Genomic DNA, 19,638 nt, shown 5'->3' on the forward strand with positions numbered 1-19,638 from the left:
GCAGAGCCGAGTCCCGAGGCTCGAGCATCGTGTCCCGCCGCGCAAGTGCAGTGCGCAGCGCTTTTCCCTCTTCGCGTACTTATATTTATATATATATATATATATATATATATATATATATATATACGTGCGTGTAGAAAGCAGCAGTAGATATACATATATATATCTCCAGTATAGACATAGAAGTGCAAGCACGCACCGTCCCTTGCAAGTCGGCCGCCCCATAGAGCCGCCCATGCTGTTGCTCGGCGATCATCTGTGCGTCGTCGAGGAGCGCCCCAGGTGAGCTTCCGAGACCGCTGCGGCTCATCTCTCAACGCTGCATCTCTCCTCCGCCTCTCCGGTCTTCTCTTCTGATCTTCGCGCCTGTACATAGCCTATATAGCCTATAGCCAGAGCATCAGGATGACGCTCGAGGACCCGTTCGTCGTCGTCAAGGAGTAAGTTTATTATATACCCAAGTATATACTCGCGTATACGTCTCTGTGCCACGAGCAGTGAAAAAAGTGTGCTGCGGTCGGACGCGAGAAGGAGTAGTGTGTGCATAGTATAGGCGCGAGGGTCGCACTGTGTGATATGGGCTTCGGGGGACTCTGGCAGAGGGGTTAGCTTTGTTAGCTTTGTTTTGATAGGGGAAGAAGAAGTGCGTGCGCTTTTCACGCGCTAAGCTCGCATGTTACGCCGTGTTTGTTTTGCTGCTGCAACGCGCCGCTCTTGTGTCTTTTTGCGGAACTCGTGGAAATGGAACTCGTTCACTGGGTTATATACCTCGTGTATACCTATACATATACTTTGTTGTCATACGGAAATCTGGAGAAGCTGTGCATAAAATCAATCCGCTGCAAGTGCTCCGCGCGACGAGATCTCACGCGATGCTTCTCGGCTATAGATTCATCTGCAAATGTGTGTCACTGCATGCAGCCGATGCGACGTGTCGTAAAACCCTTTCCTCGTACCATTGTACGAGTCCACAGCGGACGCGATGACGGTAAACATTTCGCAGACTTGTAATCTCTATCTCGGGAAAAAAAAAACGCGCGATGAAAAGCGATCGTAACTCAGGCTCTCTGAAAATCCGTCCAGAACGTGCAACATCGTATGCGGCGATTTTTGCACACGACGCTGCACAAATTATTACACGCGAGCGTGCAGGCAAAAAGAAAAAGAAAGCAGAAGCGCGAGAAAAAGAGCACGCGCTCGACTCTCCGATGTGCACGTATGCTTGTAACCGACAATCTGCTACTGCGACAGAGTGCATTTTTGCGGCGAAAATTCCAAGGCTTCGCGGAGATGATCGCGATTCACCGATTTTTTCCCGCGCAAATGACGCGTGGTCTATTGATTCGTTATATAGGCATGTGTCTCTCTGCGATGCGTTTGCGGAATGTGTATATCGATTCGGGACGGTGTTATACTCGAGGAGAATGTTTTTCTGTCTGTTAATCGTAAAACAAAACCTGCTGGTATCTTCCCCCCTGTGAGTCATGTGACGTGAGTCAAGAAGCGACGATAAGCTTTGATAAGACAAAAGGAGAGAGATCGTGCGTTATTGAGAGAGTTTGGCCTTTAATACTGCAGATTTTCTTAATGATGTTTGCGTCGATTTTTGTTGAAAGTGATGTTCTTTTATCTCGATTTCGTTTCTATATTTTGCACTTCTGCGGGAGTAAGCATTATAATGTAACTTAAAATATGAATTTCGATTAAATTTTACCTGCAGCCTATATTCACGAAAGGGTCACTCGTGCGATATCGATTATTCACTCAATCCGATTAGAGTTTAAACCAATAAACGCAACGAGTAATTAATAAAAGCGAGCGACCGCGATATCGTGATAAAAATTTGTTTTAAAAATATCGTGGTTATAAATAAATGTTCCTTCTTTTGAACAGTACTTTTATTCTGTTAGTCAGCTGGTGTCGTATAATATAAACGTCGCCATTGTGAGCGATCTTATGTATAGATGATCGGTTACGTTCAGTTAGCGACACAAAGTTGTAGGAATAGTGCCATCAGCTGCACTCTGCATTGAATTCTCTTTTCGCCCTCCATACTTTATTTAACAAGTTTATTCAACCCGACATGAAAATGGAAAATCGCATCTACCATTTATTCTGTTTATCTTTTGAAGCAAATACAAATTGGACTAATTGCAGTTTTGAAATGCTAGATTTTTAAAACGTTTTTTCTCATTGTTTGTTAATTGTCTAGACAAGCTTAATTTATTTTCGATCGAAAATCCACTGGATTCGCAACCATCGAGCAAAGAGCTGGCAGAATTGATTTAACGTTTAAGTTGGTTATTCCGAGACCGATCAGACAGAGACCAGTAATTTTTAAAATAGAACGAAAAGTGTGTGTAGTTAACGCGTATCTCCAGATAAACGGTACAATCTGTACGTGTAAACAAACAGTACAAATCGGACCTTCCAGTATATCCTTTCCCGAATGAAAAGCCTCTTGCGCAGTAATTAAGGAAGACACAATATCAATCGATTCCTGCACCGATGACGCAACCCATTTACCGTCCGTTGACCAGTAGTGCAATTGAAGTTTTCCTCTTACGACTCTTCTTTCACAATCACCCACCTATACTCGAAAACATTTTCCTTTTCAGTCTCCGACATCCCAGTAATAAGATGGATTATACGCCAACGTTCGTACTATAGGTATACCTCCGTTACACTTCCTCTTTCTCTCAGAGCCTCGACGCATAGACAGACGGCTGCTATTTCCGTACGCATATAAACACAGGCACATTTTCGCGGCTCCTCCGACGCATTCCTCGCGCCACGATTCACGGGGGAATCCGCAACTCCGTAATCACATACTGACGCAGCGACGCATCTTATACACGTGAACGAGCGAATGCAGATATATCCGTACTCTTGAGCTTTTTCGCCCGCGAGAGAAGCGTTGATCGATTGCAGTGATATTATTATACTTATAACAGATTTTGGAAAGATATCCTTTTTAGTGCAGCTACTTTTCTCTCTCTTTCGGCTCGAGACAGTTCCCCGGTCAATGTTTTAAAAAGTGGGATGTATATACAGGCTTATATTTCCATGCTAGCGTCTCTTTCGTTATTGACGAAGAGAGAGAGAGAGAGGGGGGGGGGCGAGGCATTATCAGACCAGCCGGCGCATCTTGAATATTTCATGCGCATTCGATGTAATTATCCTCCGCTTTTGCGCTCGCATCATTAAAAGTTACATTTTGCGAATCGATACCGTACACGTCTACCTTCGCCTGTATACGCGAAACCCAATGACCTACTAGGGATCGTGAAAAATCTCTCGATGTACTTTGTTTATAATCCATAGTATAGCCGGAAATGCAAAAGCATCGCGATATAATCAAATGTTGCACGCACACCTATATATTCGCGCGCGGCAATGCAATTTAAAGTTCCATAAAACAAAGTTAACGAAACTTTCAGCGCAATCGCTAAATGCTCACTATAATTCTTAGTTAAAACTTCGACGCTCGAGCGACTGTACGACTCAACACACGAATATATAGGTATACGCAGTACGATCACATACATGTGTGCCTCCGCGAAATTCATAAATATATGCATCGATCGTAGAGAGGAAACTCGCCTAATTCAACAATAGAGGCTCAGCGTATTATAATCATTTAAATTGAAATACCTTACCTACGCAATTAGCTGCATATACAGCTGACGCTTCGTGAACAACGGTCGCTCAGTCACTCGACTTTTGTTGAATGCAAGACTCCCCCCTCTCTCTCCGTTCATACTTTTTGCCCGTGAACTTGTGTATATTTGTTGACGAGTCGAAGGTGGACGGATGACGACAATCGCACACTGATTTTGACGCTATAAGCTTCTGCGAGCTAAAATTAACCATACAGTCTCGAGGCCGCTTTTTGGCTTTCTCCCTTGCGAAAAGTCTTGCGAATCTATAGATATATACAATAAGTGTAGCTGGATATGAAGGCGCGATGAAAAAAGTTTTCAATAAAGGAAGGATCATCGCGCGGGATATGAACTGGGCGTTCGCGGGTTTCAAATGGAAATTCGGATTTGCGAGGGGAACTGGATGAACTGCTAGAATTTTGATGATACGGGCTTATGAAAAATATATGCTGCTGGATGAGCTTGAAACTCGATAAACTTTTATTCGCAAAAGTATAAGCCGTTAGAGTGCAAAGCAAAGTTCGTGTAATCGCAGTTGATGAACGACAATTATTGTCCTCTAAATCCCCAGACAGCGTTTTCGAAAATGGCTTACATTTAGCTAATTGTATCATCTGAACGTGTACATACCTAGTGTTATCGGCATAGTGGCCGTTTGAGTATTTAACAACCCTTTCAAGTAGATTGTGCAACTGAATGGATAGCACACATACAGGTGCACCGGTGCGGGCTTATCGGTACAATAGACTACATCCAGTCTTAATTTATGTGAATATAGACTGACCGTGTTGTTTAACCTATCAAAGCTCGAAACCTTATACAATGCAATCCAAAACAATGACATAAATCGAGTAAATCACACACACACACGCGCGCACACACACACACAAAAGACACAATTTCAGTACATAACACTCCGACTCTGCAGAGTCTGTCACTACTTGAACATTTCGTTCGCGATTTACTCCCAACACAAAGCGATTCCTATATCGAGCAATCAGAGACAAAGTGGCGCGATCGAAAGGGAAAAAACGCGAGCTGAAACATAAGTGGGTCATTATTAAGAAACGCCGTGAAAAACTCTTTCCGTCAGAACTTTATCACCCGCTGCAGAAAAAAAACTTCGTTATTTTTTTCAAACAACTTTTCCACCCCGCAAATACACTTTTGCAGTTCTGCACAATGCGCGCTCGCGGAACATTAAAATCCTCGTCGCAGCAATCGCCTCGTGATAAGTGTATAACTACACTTGGTAAGTGGCAAATATGGATTATCGTCCGTGAATAATGAAAACTTGGACGATGTAGCGTGTGTTTCTCGCTCGTGTAAACAACTCGCTCGGAGTAGTTTCTCTCGGTTAAATTATTAAGGAAAGCTTCTGCAAATAGATCCTTTATCAAGTCGGCGAACGTCTTTTGTTTCGATCTGCGTTATTTTTACTGGCACCGAGTATAGCGTTCGCAAATGTGATTTAAACGGAAAACAGAGCTCGCGCTTCGTTAATCCCAATCTCATTTGCGAGATATATTCCAATCAAGAAAATTTAATCCAATCCCGGCTGAGTTATCATCGCTTTCGGTATTATATCCTCCGATGAAATGTACTTTATGTACGTCTGCCCCAGATAAAGTATATATTTTTTTTACGTGGCATTTGTAACTCGAAAGTTCATCGCCTCATCTACGGAAGCCTTCCACGCTGCCCTATCTTGTGTCAACCCCACCCAAGATGCACCTCTCCGATCGACACCCACCCGTCCTATTTCTACTAGATTCGCTTTTACGTTGTCCTCCCATCTACGTCTAGGTCTACCTCGAGGTCGCGCTACCATCGGCCTGCCCTTCATGACACGCGCTGCCGTACGATCGTCTCCCATTCTCGCTACGTGCCCTGCCCATCCCAATCTGCGCGATTTTATTATTCTGTTAATATTTGGTGACGCATACAGATTGTGTAACTCATCATTGTGTAGTCTCCTCCATTCCCCGGTTTCCTCATCTTTCTTCGGCCCGTACATTTTTCGCAAGACTTTATTTTCAAATACCCTAAAACGGTTGTCCGCCTGCTTAGTGACAGCCCACGTTTCGCACCCGTACAGAACCACCGGCAGTATTATTGTCCTGTATATTCTTATTTTAACGTTTTTAGACAACAGCCTCGACTTAAATAAATTATTCACGGCGTAGAAGCAAGCATTACCCGAATGGAGTCTCTTATTTATTTCGACATTAATCTCGTTTCTATCATTTATGGTCGTACCCAGATACCTGAATTCGCTAACCTTTTCAAAAGTAAAATTCCCAACTCTGAGATCTTCCTCTCCTCTGCAGATGCCTAGCTTATCCACAATCATGTACTTTGTTTTTGATTCACTCACTTTTAACCCTGTATACTCCACCGCTTTTATGAGGATTTCCGCGTATCTTGCTACCGTTTCCCTACAATCCCCCAGTATATCCAAATCATCTGCGTAGCCTAGTATCTGCGTTGTTCCATTAAGCGTTGCGCCCAGCTGGCTAACCTGCATTTTTCTAACGGCATACTCTAACGTTAAGTTGAACAGCACCGTAGAGAGCCCATCCCCTTGTTTTAAAGCATCGCGTATCATGAAGGGTTCTGATACATTACCGCCTACTCGGACCTTTCCCGTGCTTCCGTTCAGACATATTTGAATTAATCTCACGAGTTTTTTCGGTACACCGTGAAGTACTAGAATTTGATACATTTTGCTTCGCTTAATAGAGTCGTACGCTTTTTTAAAATTCATAAATAGTTGGTGTATGGTTTCGCAAAATTTCCACTTTTTCTCTAACAACTGTCTTATGGTAAACATTTGATCGCTCGTCGATCTGTTGCGCCGAAATCCGCACTGATAATCTCCTACTATATCTTCCGCGAATGGAGTGAGTCTAGCTTGTATTACGTTTGACAGAACTTTGTAGCACGTTGCTAAAAGTGAAATACCCCTATAGTTATTGCAGTCTGTCTTATCCCCCTTTTTAAAAATCGGTATAATGATAGGTTCCTTCCAATTTTCGGGTATTGTTTCATTTTTCCAGATGGCACATACTAGTTTATAGATTTTGAAAGTGAGCTCGACGCCCCCATATTTGAGTAACTCAGCTGGTATAGAGTCATTTCCCGCGGCTTTATTGTTTTTTAGTTTTTTAATCGCCGGCCTCTACTTCTTGGTAGCTCGGTTCCTCCACGTGGGATTCAGCAGTGTGTATTTCGTCCCCTAATTCTTCGCTATTTTCGTGCACGTTTAATAATTTATCGAAATAATTTTTCCACAGCGCCCGTAATTTGTTGTCATTTGTTACAAGGTCCCCGTTTTCGTCCTTCATCAATTGCGCTCTACTCCTAAAACCCTTTCTGATGGCGTTAATCCCTCTGTACATTTCCTTACTGTTAGTTTCTATTCTCCTAATAAGATTCTTTTGATACTCCCGCTTCTTATTTCTGTAGATCGCGCTCGCCTGTTTCCTTACGTTAGAATACTCTTCTTCGGTCCTATCGCTTCTATTTTGTAAGCTATCTAATTTAGCCTTTTTGCGCCTTTCAAACCAGAGTTCGCACTCTTCGTCAAACCATGGTTTGCTCTTTGGCTTTTTCTGTTTACCCAGTACTTTGTTCGCGGCCTCTTTTACCGTTTTTTCGATGTCCCCCCATAAGCTATTCGGTTCGTCATTCCCCTCCGGCGATGTGTTTGCTTCTTCAAGTACCTGAAACCTGTTATTAATTTCTATCTGGTACCTAATTCGCTCTGTTCTATCTCGTAGCTTCTCAATATCGAAGCTTTCTACCTTGTTTGCTCGCTTACTATTTTGATTCGCTACTAGTCTAGCTCTTAATTTGGATACTACTAGGAAGTGGTCCGAGTCGCTATCTGCCCCTCTGTAAGCCCTTACGTCAAGAACGTTAGTATGACGTCTTTTTTCAATGAGGAAATGATCATTTGGTTCTGTGTGGCCCCGTCCGGCGATGTCCACGTTGCCTTGTGTATGTCCTTGTGCTTAAAACACGTAGTTTTGATTATAAGATCTTTTGCCGCCGCAAAATTTATGACCCTAATATCGTTATCATTGCTGGCTTCGTGCAGGCTTTCCTTCCCTATAGTAGGCCTAAACATTTCCTCCCTACCTATTTTAGCATTGAAAACACCTAATACTATTCTTGTGTCGTAAGACGCGAACTGGTCGATTACCTGCTCTAAAGTTTCGTAATAGAGATCCTTAGCTTCTTCTTCTTTGTCCTCCGTAGGACAGTGTACATTAAAAAATACATATCTATACCATTCACCTTCGAGAATGATGTACGAGAGCCTCTCATTGACGGATTTGAAACTTTTAACCGAATGTATGATGCTTTTGCTTACGAGAAATCCGGTGCCTAGAGATCCCCACTCCCGGCCCCATACAGGTACGTGAAGTTACCCGATGCTAGTACTCCGCCATCTGGCCACCGCGATTCCTGTATTGCTACCAAGTCTAGATTTTACCTATCAGCTTCCTTTACGAGTTCTTTAAACGCACCTGCTCTGTATAGACTGCGAACATTCCAAGTTCCGACCCTTAAGTCCCTTTTGGTTCGGATTTGATTTTTTTGAGCCATGATATTATGTTAAACCCGCGCACTTCGGATCCTGTTCCGATCGCAGGTGAGTCCACCGTTCTAGAGGTGATTTCCGACTTTGACAAGGACAGTGTCAACTCGTCGTCAGACACACTACGGTTTCATTCTCGCATCCTAACGCCCCCCTGCAAGGCAGCGCGCCTTCGCTGGCATCGTTACCGCGTAAGACCAGGTGACGAATCATTCTACAAATCCCCTTTCGGGGCAGTTGTCATCGCTCCCGCATCCTCCTCGGCAGCAGGATTTTTGCCTATTTTTGTAACGTGTGATGAAAGAGATAGATTGAGAGATAAGAGATAATGTGAAGTGTTTTTATTGTTGTGGTGCTTGCGTAGTGTTTCTAGATGAATGCATTCGACAGCGTGGCCTCTTCATACCCACGCCTGTTCCTATCGGCTGTCCGCGGCTGCTTATTCAATTTATTCGCAGCTAACCTCTTTCTCAGGGGCTGTTCCTCTATCCGCAACCTAAGGACGCGCTGTGTAGTGGCGATAGGCACCCACCCGTCCGATCTGGACGACAACGCCCAAGACCCGCTTAGGGTAGCGGCATTGTAACAGCCAGATAAAGTATATACCATTGATAAATATCCACGCCATATATACGTCGAGCGTCATAAATAACAAAATAACGCTCTTCGATTTACAGCCGCAACGTGTCCTGCCAAACTTTCGAATAAAAAATTCTTTTTTCCAGAATATCCACAACGTATATCAAACGGAATTTATTTATCAATCGATCTACCCCACACAACCTTTTATTAATCACCATTCGACGAATCATTTGTTTGAATTTCGAATTTTCGGCGCGCGTTCGCGTGTCGGGAGCTTTCAAATCAATCTGTTTGCCTATACAAAGCTATAACACGTGTGTACGTCGCTTTTAATTCACTCAGAGGTGCTAAACTTACCTTTCGTTACGCGATGACGACGCACACTTGTCTTCGACTCGAGAATATTTACGCTACGACATATTATGCCTCGGCTAAGGTTTTACTTTCTCGTAAAAGCCGAACTTCGCTCCCTCTAATTGCCTCAATTACCAATTCTCGCTAAGTCGGCTTTTCGCTTCTGGCAGAAAGTCGCGCTGCGTAATTTTAATTGAAATAAACTCGAAATTACGTAAAATGTGTAACGAGGAAGATTACAGCTCGCTCGGCGCTTTTACCTGAAAACTATTTTCCTCGTCGCAAAAAAAAAAGAAAAATTAACTTCACCGAGCGAGAGACCAATTTCCGCGCTAAAAACACCTCCTTAATAGCATATAATCCTCGCGAGGGTCGTCGTCGCGAGCTTGCAGCCTCTCAGCCCTATCTCCATCAAGTTTTTCCAAAACGTTATCATCTCATCCAATTATACGCGTACCTCGACTCACCGGCGGGAGCAGAGTCAAATTCCGACAGTATTTGCACCGGCTTAACCCCCGCGGGATAGAAACATTACATCATCATCGCGATATAATCGCGTCAGGCCGTCGTCGCCGGCGAATAATAATCGGCCTAACGCACGAAATATTCTCGATCGATCTCGTCGACATACCTGTATGTCAGCCGCGGCAAGAGCTTTATACCTTTGACATTGAACTGGTTTTTCTCTTTCCCTCCTGTGCGACTGATAAGGCACGAGCGCAAATTAGTGACACGTGCAGAAAATAGACGCGAGTCGTTAGCGCCGTGCTTCTGCAAAAGTGTCCGTCGGCCCGGAGGGACGCTTCACGCTCGACTCGTATAGTGTATTATACCTATATGTGTGTATACAACTATACGCTCACCCTTTATTCGTCGTAGAGAGCCGAGAGAGCGTCAAGCAACAGTTCTCTGGTTTATCGACCAGAGAGAGCATGAGGTTTTTTTATCGATGCGAGGTAACCCGCCCAATTACTATACAGAGAGCTTCTCTGGCGATGCTAACGCTGATACGGCCTGTGTACCCTCGAGAGGGTAATGGGTGCAGCATCGGTGACTTCGTTAGTTACCCTCGACGCTGAGTGGTCTTCGGGGAACGTTCGAGTGGGGGGGCTGTAATTTTTTCTTCGAGAGCTTGCGTGATTGTAATCTCGAGACGAGTTTTGTTTGCTTTTACGATGCATTTGCGGAATGTTGCTTTTTTTTCTTTCGTCTCGTCGAGTGGAAAATTCGCGTTAGGGTCTTCTTCTTTTTTAACTCTGATTTTGCGGAAATCGTATTAATAAGCGCAGCAGAAAATTACACTTTTTTACCGCGAAAATTTGATCGAGAGCTTTCATTCCACGTGGATTTTGAAATTACGCGAACCAGCTTCGCGGAAACTCGGTATTCTCGTTTATAATGAAACCAGTATTCCGCACGGGTGGTGAAGTTTCCCATTTAATGTATATAGGTATATCGTTATACTGGTGTATTGTTCACGGTTATTCAAAATACCCGGATTCGTACAATCAAGAGTTCGCTGCTGTGATGGTTCTGATTTAGCCTGATTGACGTGGAATTGAATCAAATTCGGTGAAAGCTCATTGCTGAAACGAAATTTGATTAAATGTGCAAAGCAATAGAGTGCAAAAAACATTAAATGAAAAGCGTCTGTGCGTCTGTTCAGATGAAACGAACAAGTTGGAAAGTTTCCTCGAAAGACAATAGGGAAAAGCTGTAGCACCCAATCTGGCAGCACGGCCTTTTTTTACCTATTGCGCGACTGGGGATATAATTCGTTTAACCCAGATCTTCGCCCCAGGTCTCGCATGAATCCGACGCGTGTGTGTGTGTGTGTGTGTGTGTGTGGGTATTCAGTCGCTCTATAATCGTTATGCGCTGCCAAAATGACCGGCTTTTACAAAGAGCAAACTTTTTCCTAAAAATGCTGCAGGAGAATGTGTTATCACGAAATGCTTGACATGCTTTTGTTAAAGAGATTCAAAATCACAGGAAGAAAATTTCCCAAACGCCTTATTTTAAAAAATATATGATATGTACCAGCAGTTTAGCTAAACCGTCTTTGTAAAGTATTGTCAGTATATGTTATATATCGTTATAAATCACTCAGACGTTTACAAGGACGGTTACGTACTAAAGCATTGTCCCTGGCACTTTGAGACGGTACGATATTTCATACAGCTTTTAAAAGCGTAAAATTTTACAAGCAATTATGGTAGGGGCGCATTTTTCATATCTGAAAATTGTGAAAAATAGCGTAAAAGTTCAGTGGCACGTAAAGAGCAGACCCTTAGCGCGCTCGTATAACCCTTCAGAGAAAATACGCCCTTCTCTGCAGCATTGCATGCATGTATATGAAACCTTACTCTTCGCGTCAAAACGTATCTACCTGCACTGGGTACAGAAGGCGATGGCATATTTTGTTGATGTTAAATTTTCATGTATTTTTCAAAATATTTTTTATCGTATAAATGTACATACTTTTGAAGATAGAGGTAAACATTTTTGAAACGCGATTCAGCTTCGAGTATCTACTCGACAAGGATATCTTATACGCTCACCAAAGCGGAAAATTGTAGCGAATGCAGTCAATATCGAAGGCGTGAAAATCTCTCTTAAATGGATATAAAGTCCGAGAATTATCCAACCGTGTAATATTGTTAGCTGCGAGTTGCCATCGATGCTAATTCAATTTCCTATCGTGCATTTAATATAAATTTTGTATACCTCGTGTCCCACATTTTTTCAAAAACTAGTCCCCCAAAAAGTGTCCCACACACCCCCCCGTAAAGACCTCCTCAATCCAAAGAAATAATCCAATACCTTCTCCAATGTCACAATACAACTATACGCCCACTAACCCGGTGTCTCATCTGTCTAACAGGGAGGTGTTCAAGGCGCTGAACAAAACGCGTGGCTTGTACGCGCGTTGGCAGGACCTCCAGGCTCAGCAGGCGACGAGCGGTCCGAACAGCGTCGTCGCGACGCCCACCTTAGCTGCTGGGCTGCCCATGCTCACCTGTCGCGAGGAACTCGAATGGACCAGTACCGAACTCAGGAACGCGCTCAGGTCGATCGAGTGGGACCTCGAAGACCTCGAGGACACGATCTATATCCTTTTCTATATGCCGAAGTACAGACTCTATATCGTTGATTTTTTTTCTCCCGAGCTGAGAGGGTGCGAAGGAAGCTGCTCCAGTTTCTTTGTCGGGTTTTCTTTCGCTTCGGAGGGCGTGGGAGATCGAGAGGCGTGTTTTGTTACGTCGGGGAGAATAGGAGAGGGAAACGCGTAGGATTTTTCGTGTCCGAATTTCGAATCGAAATCCGCGCGTGAATCAATGAATCAATCAAGCGATTCATGCTCCATTATAAAACAGCGCTTCATATTCTCATCAATCTTAATACAGCCAAAGGCACGTCTCGGTTCGCTAATGACGTCTCGATGGCCGCGTGGAACCAGAGTGTACCAATCTGCCGATCGGGTTATGCAACAGACGTGGCTTCTCCTCCCGTGCTATTTCGCCGTGAAATTTAATCGGGCGCCGTTCCAACCGTCTCCTCGCTATACACGCGCGGATCTAAGTGGGTCAGGTGCTTTTTCTCCAAAACCTATAGAGAGAACCACCTCGAGACCCGAGAGACAGAGATTACAAAAATAAACTAGATTCCACGGTCGCGCGGAAAAAAAATACGAAAAGCCCCGATCACTACTGTCTAATAATATAAACACCAAGATCGATCGTTCTTATATTATACATGCGTATCGAGAACGAAATTATAATGTATACGGCAGGGAAGATGAGACTTTTTAAATGTTCTAGCCACTCGCTTTGCTTTTACTGCGAAAGATATGAAATATTCAGTTTTATGCTCGACACCATCTAGACGCGTACTGCGGCGATCGTAAAACAAGAACAAAAAAATGCACCTCTCAGCAGCGCTCCGAACTTTATAGTCTATATCGAGCCGAATAAGCACGTTCTAGCAGTAATTTCAATTCTCAAATATATTCGAAAATATTGTTTCTTAACGACGGCAACACGTATCGTAGAAAAAAATCCAAACAAATTCAAATTGGACAACAAAGAGTTGACCCTACGGAGGAATTTCGTGGAACAGACGGGGGAAGAAGTGAAGGTGAGGCGGAGTTAAATTTCGCTCGATTAAAAATAATATAGCAAATTTATTCATCCATAATCATTGTACAATGTATTTTCAGGTCATGAAAGACAAACTCAACATAAGCAAAGTGAGAGATCGAGATAGAACTGCTAGACAGGTACGTGCATATACGCAAATAAAAATGGACAGAACAGATCTATATGTTACGCTTTTTTTTACACCGTGTTTAATAGTAAAATACTTTTAGTACAAAAACGAGCATCCTCGATTACAAAAACCAAATGAAGGGTGGCAAAATTACATTTTTTCTCTCCTTCGGTTAGTTAGTTTTTTCACCTCGCTTTGGTAATTCGAGAATGTCGGCGTCGTCGTTCGGTGATGTTTGCAACATTTTTTTAGTAGAAAAAAAACGCATTTTTACAAAAATTCCTTACATCGCTACAGTTAATACTTTATTTCTTAAGTAGTTAGTCTATAAAAAGTTTAAATACTTAGTCTTTAAGTGTTAGTTCCATTATTAAGCAATCGATTATCGAGTAAATTTATAAAAATATGTGTACAACTATTACAAAATTGGTATTTTCTAAGATCCATTGCTCATTCAAATGCACAAGTTTTATCGTCATGATTTGTTAAAAAAGTTCATAGTTACTGTCGTCGTGTACTTACTCGCTACGATATTAAAGTGATGCATATTTTTATCTTAACGTGCTTTCATTGTTTACTCGAATGTTGCACTCGTTAACTTGAAATTAGATGAAAAAAGCGGAAACGTTCTTCTGCCGAGGAAATTGGTCAATTAAGACGTCATTGTGACGTTTAAGCGAATTGTAAGCTGTCGCATTAGAACATTTTAATGAGGTAATTTGCATTGATGCTTTCGCTTTGCGATGAATCTTTATAGCTAAAATGCTCGACTTCGCAGGCAAATAATCTCGGCCGAAGAACGTACATACATCGTATTCCAAGTGTAAAGGAACAACACTTTGATCACGCTTTCTCGAAAAGCTCGGCTAAAAATTTAATCATTCCGCGATGAGATTCTTAAAAACTCAGTCATTCGAGCGAGCATGAGTAATATCGTAAGATTCATTATACATATGTATATATCATATATAAAGCTGCCTAATTCGAAGCAAGCACTTCGCGGGTAGACAGATCGAGGAGATATCTTGCCGAAAACGAGCGAGCACATCTCAGATGAACCATTCCTTTCGTTTCTGGACTTGATGTCCCGTCGCCGAGTTGACCACCGCGGAGTCCGGGTCGAGGGCGATCTCCGCGCCCTTGTCCTCCTGCGTCAGGTACTCGCCCTTGTGTCTCGACATGTAGCGGCCGATCAGGATCATCATGATGATGAGCGCGATCAGGATGATGGCAAGCACGCTGCCGAGTATGGCGGTGTCGGTCTCGTTATAGGCAGCCTTGACCTTGTTCTCGTCGATCTCGGGCGGCGGCCGCGTCTCGATGATGTTGGGCGGGTGAGTGATGGGCTCGACACCGCAGAAGTCCTCGGTCAGCTGGCCGCCGAGCGAACGAACGTTACCTGGACCGTTTTCCTGGAAGAGCAGCTTCAGAGGGTAGATGTCGTCGAACTCGACCCTCGAAACGCAACCCGTGAAGCCCTCGGTCATCGACTCGTTCTTGCCGATGTACAAGTACTGGATGTTGTTAAACTGCGCGTCGGCGTTTGCCTTGATACTGAATTCGAACTCCTTCGGCTCGTAGTTGTCGATCGCCAGCACAAGGGTGGCGCCGGAGTTCTTACGACTGATGCGCACGTCGTGATACTGGCCGAGGCCGAAGTGCTTGCCGGGGAAGATTACCTCCTGACGTTCGAAGCCGAAGTCGAAGACTACACGCAAGTGACCGCTGTTGGACACCATGATTGTCATGTACTCACCGGAGATGTTGGAGGACAGGCCGAGCAAGAAGCCCTTGGGGTTGGTGGTGGTGAAGCCGACGCGGATCTTCTCGGCGATAGTGGAACGCCAGCTGCCGGAGAAATCGTACCTGATCATCGAGTTTTGCCGAAGATTCACGCCGATCTCGTCGGCGCAGATGGGACCCTTGAACGCCGTCCACCTGCAGTCGCACCAGTAGCCGTCGTAGCGCTCGTGGCAGGTACCGTTGTTCAGGCAGGGATTGCTCTCGCACCGACCGACGCAGTCCTCGCTAACGCCGTAGAGTCCACGGCGAGCGAAGCCGCGCAGATCCTGAAGATTACCGTTGAGCAGCAGCGAGCGGATGCAGCCGACGTAGCCGTCCCTGAACTCGGTCGTCGCACCGACCACGAAGTGGGAAGTGAGATGAACGGCCCTGACTGGACCCGGAGGCTCGCGCACCTCGTTCTTGAAGGCACCGTCGATGATGATCCTGGCCTCCTTCCTGTTACGCTCCACGGAGACACTGTGCCAGTTGTTGTCGGACAGCTTGTTGGAGGTCTGCACGCTGACGGCCAGAGGACCGCCTCCGGCTTGGTACTGGAAGGTGAGCTGGTTGCCGCCGTTGATGGAGATCTTGATGTAGTCCGTCGGCCCCTTGCTGTGTATGATGACGGCGTTCTCCTGCGTCGTCCTGAACTCGAAGTAGATGTCTCCGCTGTGGCCCATGTCGAAGGTCGGCAGATTGATCGTCGCGTCGGCGATCCTGAAGGTGACCATGTTCGTGGAGAAATCGTCGCCCTCGCAGATGAGGGGGCCAAGGGTGTACATGCCCTCCTTGTCGTCGACGGGCGTGCCGGTGTCTCCGAACCTCAGCTGCTTGACAGGCAGGTACTCCTTCTCGGTGATGTCACCGGAGTCCTCGAGCCAGCCGTCGAGATCGGAGTCGCAGTTGCACCACTTGTCCTCCTTGACGCAGTTGCCGAGGAGGCCGCACTCGCACTTGCGCGAGCCGGGCAGAGAACCGCCCCAGTAGTCCATCTTCTGGTTGTGTCGGCTGACCCACCAGGAGTTCGGGTGGAAGAGCTCGTTCTGGTTGACCGGGGTGTTGAAGAGCCTGGAGTGTCTGCAGGCGTAGCTGATGCGCTGACGGCAGGTGCGCGACCGGTTGATGAACGCCTCGATCTGGTCGAGGTCGGCGTCGTAGTGGATGTCCTGGATGAAGCTGCCGGGCTCGTCGAAGCCGTCCACGGGTGTAGGATGCTCGTTGCTGTGGCGCAGAGTGGTGGTGACGCGGCCGCCGTCGAAGAACTCGCAGGTGACGGGGAAGGGCCTGAGGGGCCCACTGCCGTCGACGTCGATCTTGATCTCGGCCTTCTGGTTGTCGGTCGGCACCTTGCGGAAGTCCTCGCAGGACAGCGGGTTCAGCGAGGTGTGGCAGACGGCCCCGGAGTAGCCGGTGTTGGAGCAGTCGCAGAAGAACTCGTCCGAGTTCTGCATGCAGGTGCCGGAGTGCTTGCACGGGTTGGGCGTGCAGCGGTCGATCATCTGGCAGGCGTCGAAGACGATCTCGTTCTTGCAGCAGTACTCGTCGTCTTTCCAGTCGATGGGCAGCTTGTAGTTGCCGTCGATCTGGATGACGCGCATGCAGCCGATGAAGCCCCTCTCGTTGCCCGGCTTGCCGCCGACGTAGTAGATGTAGCCGGTGCTGATCTCCAACTGGCGCAAGGTGTTCATGGCCTGGTTGTCGACCTTGAGGACGAGAAGATTCTTGGAGACGGTGAGGGTGACCTGGTGCCATCTGCCGTCGTTGAAGGTGACGTCGAAGTTGTCGAGGATCGCCTTGGGAGTGCCCTTGGCCAGGATGGTGACCTTCAGCTTACCCTCCTCGAGGAAGAGGCGTACGTATCCCGAGGAGATGAAGTCGTGGTGCATGATGATACCCTGGTCCTCGTAGGTACGGAAGGAAAGCGAGATGTTCAGCGAGTTGACGCCCTCGTAGCCCTTGAGCTTGGCGTAAGACGAAGACGTGAGGAAAGTCACGGGGATGATCGGAGGCTCCGGACAGCTGTAGCTGGTGTGAACGGTCTGGTAGCGCCAGTTTTCACCGTACAGATCCAAGTCTTTCATTTCTCTGATCAAGTTGGTCTGGTTGAAGAACAAGTTTTCGATGCAGCCAGTGAAGTTTTGAGTCACGACTAAGCCATCCTGCCTGTTGGGAACTCCACCTATGTAGAATGCTCTGTTGAGGTCGAGTCTGTAGAACTCACCCTTGACTCGTCCGTTTATCAAAACTCTATCTACGGAGAATGCTATGTCCTTGCGGTTTCTGGAGAACACTACGTCGTGCCACATGTTGTCATCCAAGAGACTTCCAACCGACAGACTAGTCATGATTCCAGAACCCAGATTAATGTTCAGCAACATTCTGTTTTCGCGTACTTGCAGAGCAAAGAAGTCTCCTTGCGATCCACGAGAGTACATGACAACGCCATCGGCATTATTGGTCTTGAAGCGGAATCTTAAGGAATGTCTTTCGGTTTCGAGAGGCTCTCGAAGCAGGTCCCATCTTAACAGCGAAGTCCCATTGAAGGAAAGTATCTCAGAATTATACTCACAGCCATAGAGTTCCACTCTTAGAGAGATCCTGTCACGCCAGCGAGTTGGATTAATCCTAATCCACTGAGCAATGATGGGCACTTCAAACTTGTTCAATTTGACAGTGTCTCCGTCCTTGTTGCCCTTGAACATCTTTATGTTGCCATCTGTCTCCTTGAAGTCAGCATAGTCAAGGCCATTGGTACCATAACTGATGCCGTACTCCATGACATACTCGTTGTGATGCTCTCTTCCCTGAGTGCCGATGGCAGTGATATTGTAGGTCGCTCCAAGATCGATAATAAGATACTGGCTAAAATCTGAACTACTGGCAGTCCAAGCACTCTTTCCGTAAAGTCTAGCATTGGATGGTCCCCGTTCGGGCAGAGCTGTGGTAGCTTTCAGTTGAGCTCGATCGAGCAGAGGGTAGCTGCAGTAGTCGTAATCGTAGGCTGTGGCGCAAGCCAGCAGACCGCACGACACGAGCACGGCAGCCAGAAGTTTCTCGTTAATTAACTTGGTCATTTTGGTTTAGAAAAATACTTAGAGAATACCAAAACACATCGTAACGTCGCGCGATGCCAGTGTGCGGAACTCGGGTGCGTCTGTCGAGTGGCAGTCTCACTCGGGCGCTCGAAATTGCAAATAAAAAAATACTTGCACTCGTGGATGCTCTTGGTCGTTCGTTGACGAGGCGCGACTCTCATCCGCTCATGACTAATCCTCGGGGCCTATCGAGGTTAGGATAATATGGCTGATTGATCAATAATCTCGGCGACGCAGTCCCTTCTCCTGTAGGCTCGATATCAACGCCGCATCACTTTATATATAAACGTACTGTAGGGCGCACAGATGAGAGAGTTTCCCGTCGTCCCTCTGCGTCTCGTGTCGTCCGCACTCAGATTGTTTTGGCCACTGAGAGATGCGCTTACGGGACAAACTAGCCACACCTAAAGTTTCAATTGCATTTTACACGGCTTAATTTCAAAACGCGGAGCACAGCGACATCTCGCGCACTCTATGCTCACTATGCTATACACACACGCTGATATCTCACATACGTGATACGTGATTCATACGCGACTGCGGACTGTCGTAAGAGACTGTAGAGTGTGTGCAGGCTAGTGTGCGGGGACGAGCTATAGGTAGTGTTACACACGCGATGATGTAGGTACAGTGGATACCTGAGACGGGAGAAGAAGCGTTCGTTATGTGTGTATCGTCGCGTCGGCGTGGGTGTGGATTATATAGGATGCAACGGCGGCGAGGCGGCGGCGCGCAGCGCTCTGCGGGTGCGCGCGCGAATACAGGCGTGATTATGTCAGGCAAGGAGAAGGATGAATGGTAAACAAAAAGAGGGGCCGGTTGAAGCCAGTTAACGTTCGACTAGATTTGCTGTTTTACTGATTTGAATTGATTTTTAATTGGGAGATTTTTAAAAATGATTTACAGAGTTCAAAATTTTGAATGATTATGAGGAACTTTTTGTTCAAAATTGTATATATTATAATAGAAAAAAAAAATAAAAAAATTATAATTGTTCATTCATTAATCTATTGCATCTTTTGCAGCCAACGCTGGATAACAGTCCAGTGAAAGCACCAACTGTCAGCCATGGGACAGCCAAGTACAGTAAACTGGAAAATGAAATGGACAGTCCCAATCGACAGTTCCTTCCTAAACCCATTTGTAATCAGAACTCCATGAGGAGACATCAAGAGGACATCATGAGTGACAATACTGGCACGCTGAAGACAGTATCGAGACAAATTAATTCTGAATATGACGAACATCAAGTGTTAGTATTAAACTTAATCATTGGATTGCTCAC

The 19,638-nt window shown here is 45.7% G+C and overlaps 2 protein-coding genes across 3 annotated transcripts in view; one reads left to right on the plus strand and one right to left on the minus strand.

The window, feature by feature from the left end:
* The window catches only part of LOC103317931 (syntaxin-6), a 23,743-nt gene continuing 4,105 nt past the window's right edge, over positions 1-19,638 (plus strand). Inside the window, exons 1-6 of one of the 2 annotated variants that reach the window (XM_032600619.1) lie at positions 1-75; positions 173-440; positions 12,089-12,315; positions 13,247-13,341; positions 13,424-13,483; positions 19,379-19,605. In XM_032600619.1, the coding sequence (XP_032456510.1) occupies positions 406-440; positions 12,089-12,315; positions 13,247-13,341; positions 13,424-13,483; positions 19,379-19,605 (644 nt within the window). In that variant the 5' untranslated portion in view covers positions 1-75; positions 173-405. The remainder of the gene's footprint in view (positions 76-172; positions 441-12,088; positions 12,316-13,246; positions 13,342-13,423; positions 13,484-19,378; positions 19,606-19,638) is intronic. The other variant, XM_032600618.1, reaches the window with a different exon arrangement.
* LOC100120993 (neurexin-4) lies at positions 13,368-19,144 on the minus strand. Its single transcript, XM_031926295.2, has 2 exons — positions 18,992-19,144; positions 13,368-18,757 (listed from the first exon to the last, which is right to left on the minus strand). The coding sequence occupies exon 2, from the start codon at positions 18,330-18,332 to the stop codon at positions 14,523-14,525; it is 3,810 nt and encodes a 1,269-aa protein (XP_031782155.1). The 5' UTR covers positions 18,333-18,757; positions 18,992-19,144; the 3' UTR covers positions 13,368-14,522.

This window comes from Nasonia vitripennis, chromosome 1 (assembly GCF_009193385.2).
Source record: "Nasonia vitripennis strain AsymCx chromosome 1, Nvit_psr_1.1, whole genome shotgun sequence".
Classification (NCBI taxonomy): domain Eukaryota; kingdom Metazoa; phylum Arthropoda; class Insecta; order Hymenoptera; family Pteromalidae; genus Nasonia; species Nasonia vitripennis.

Bases quoted from the DNA above. Each gene is read 5' to 3' on its own strand.
- LOC100120993 (XM_031926295.2), bottom strand. From the start codon at position 18,332: ATGACCAAGTTAATTAACGAGAAACTTCTGGCTGCCGTGCTCGTGTCG.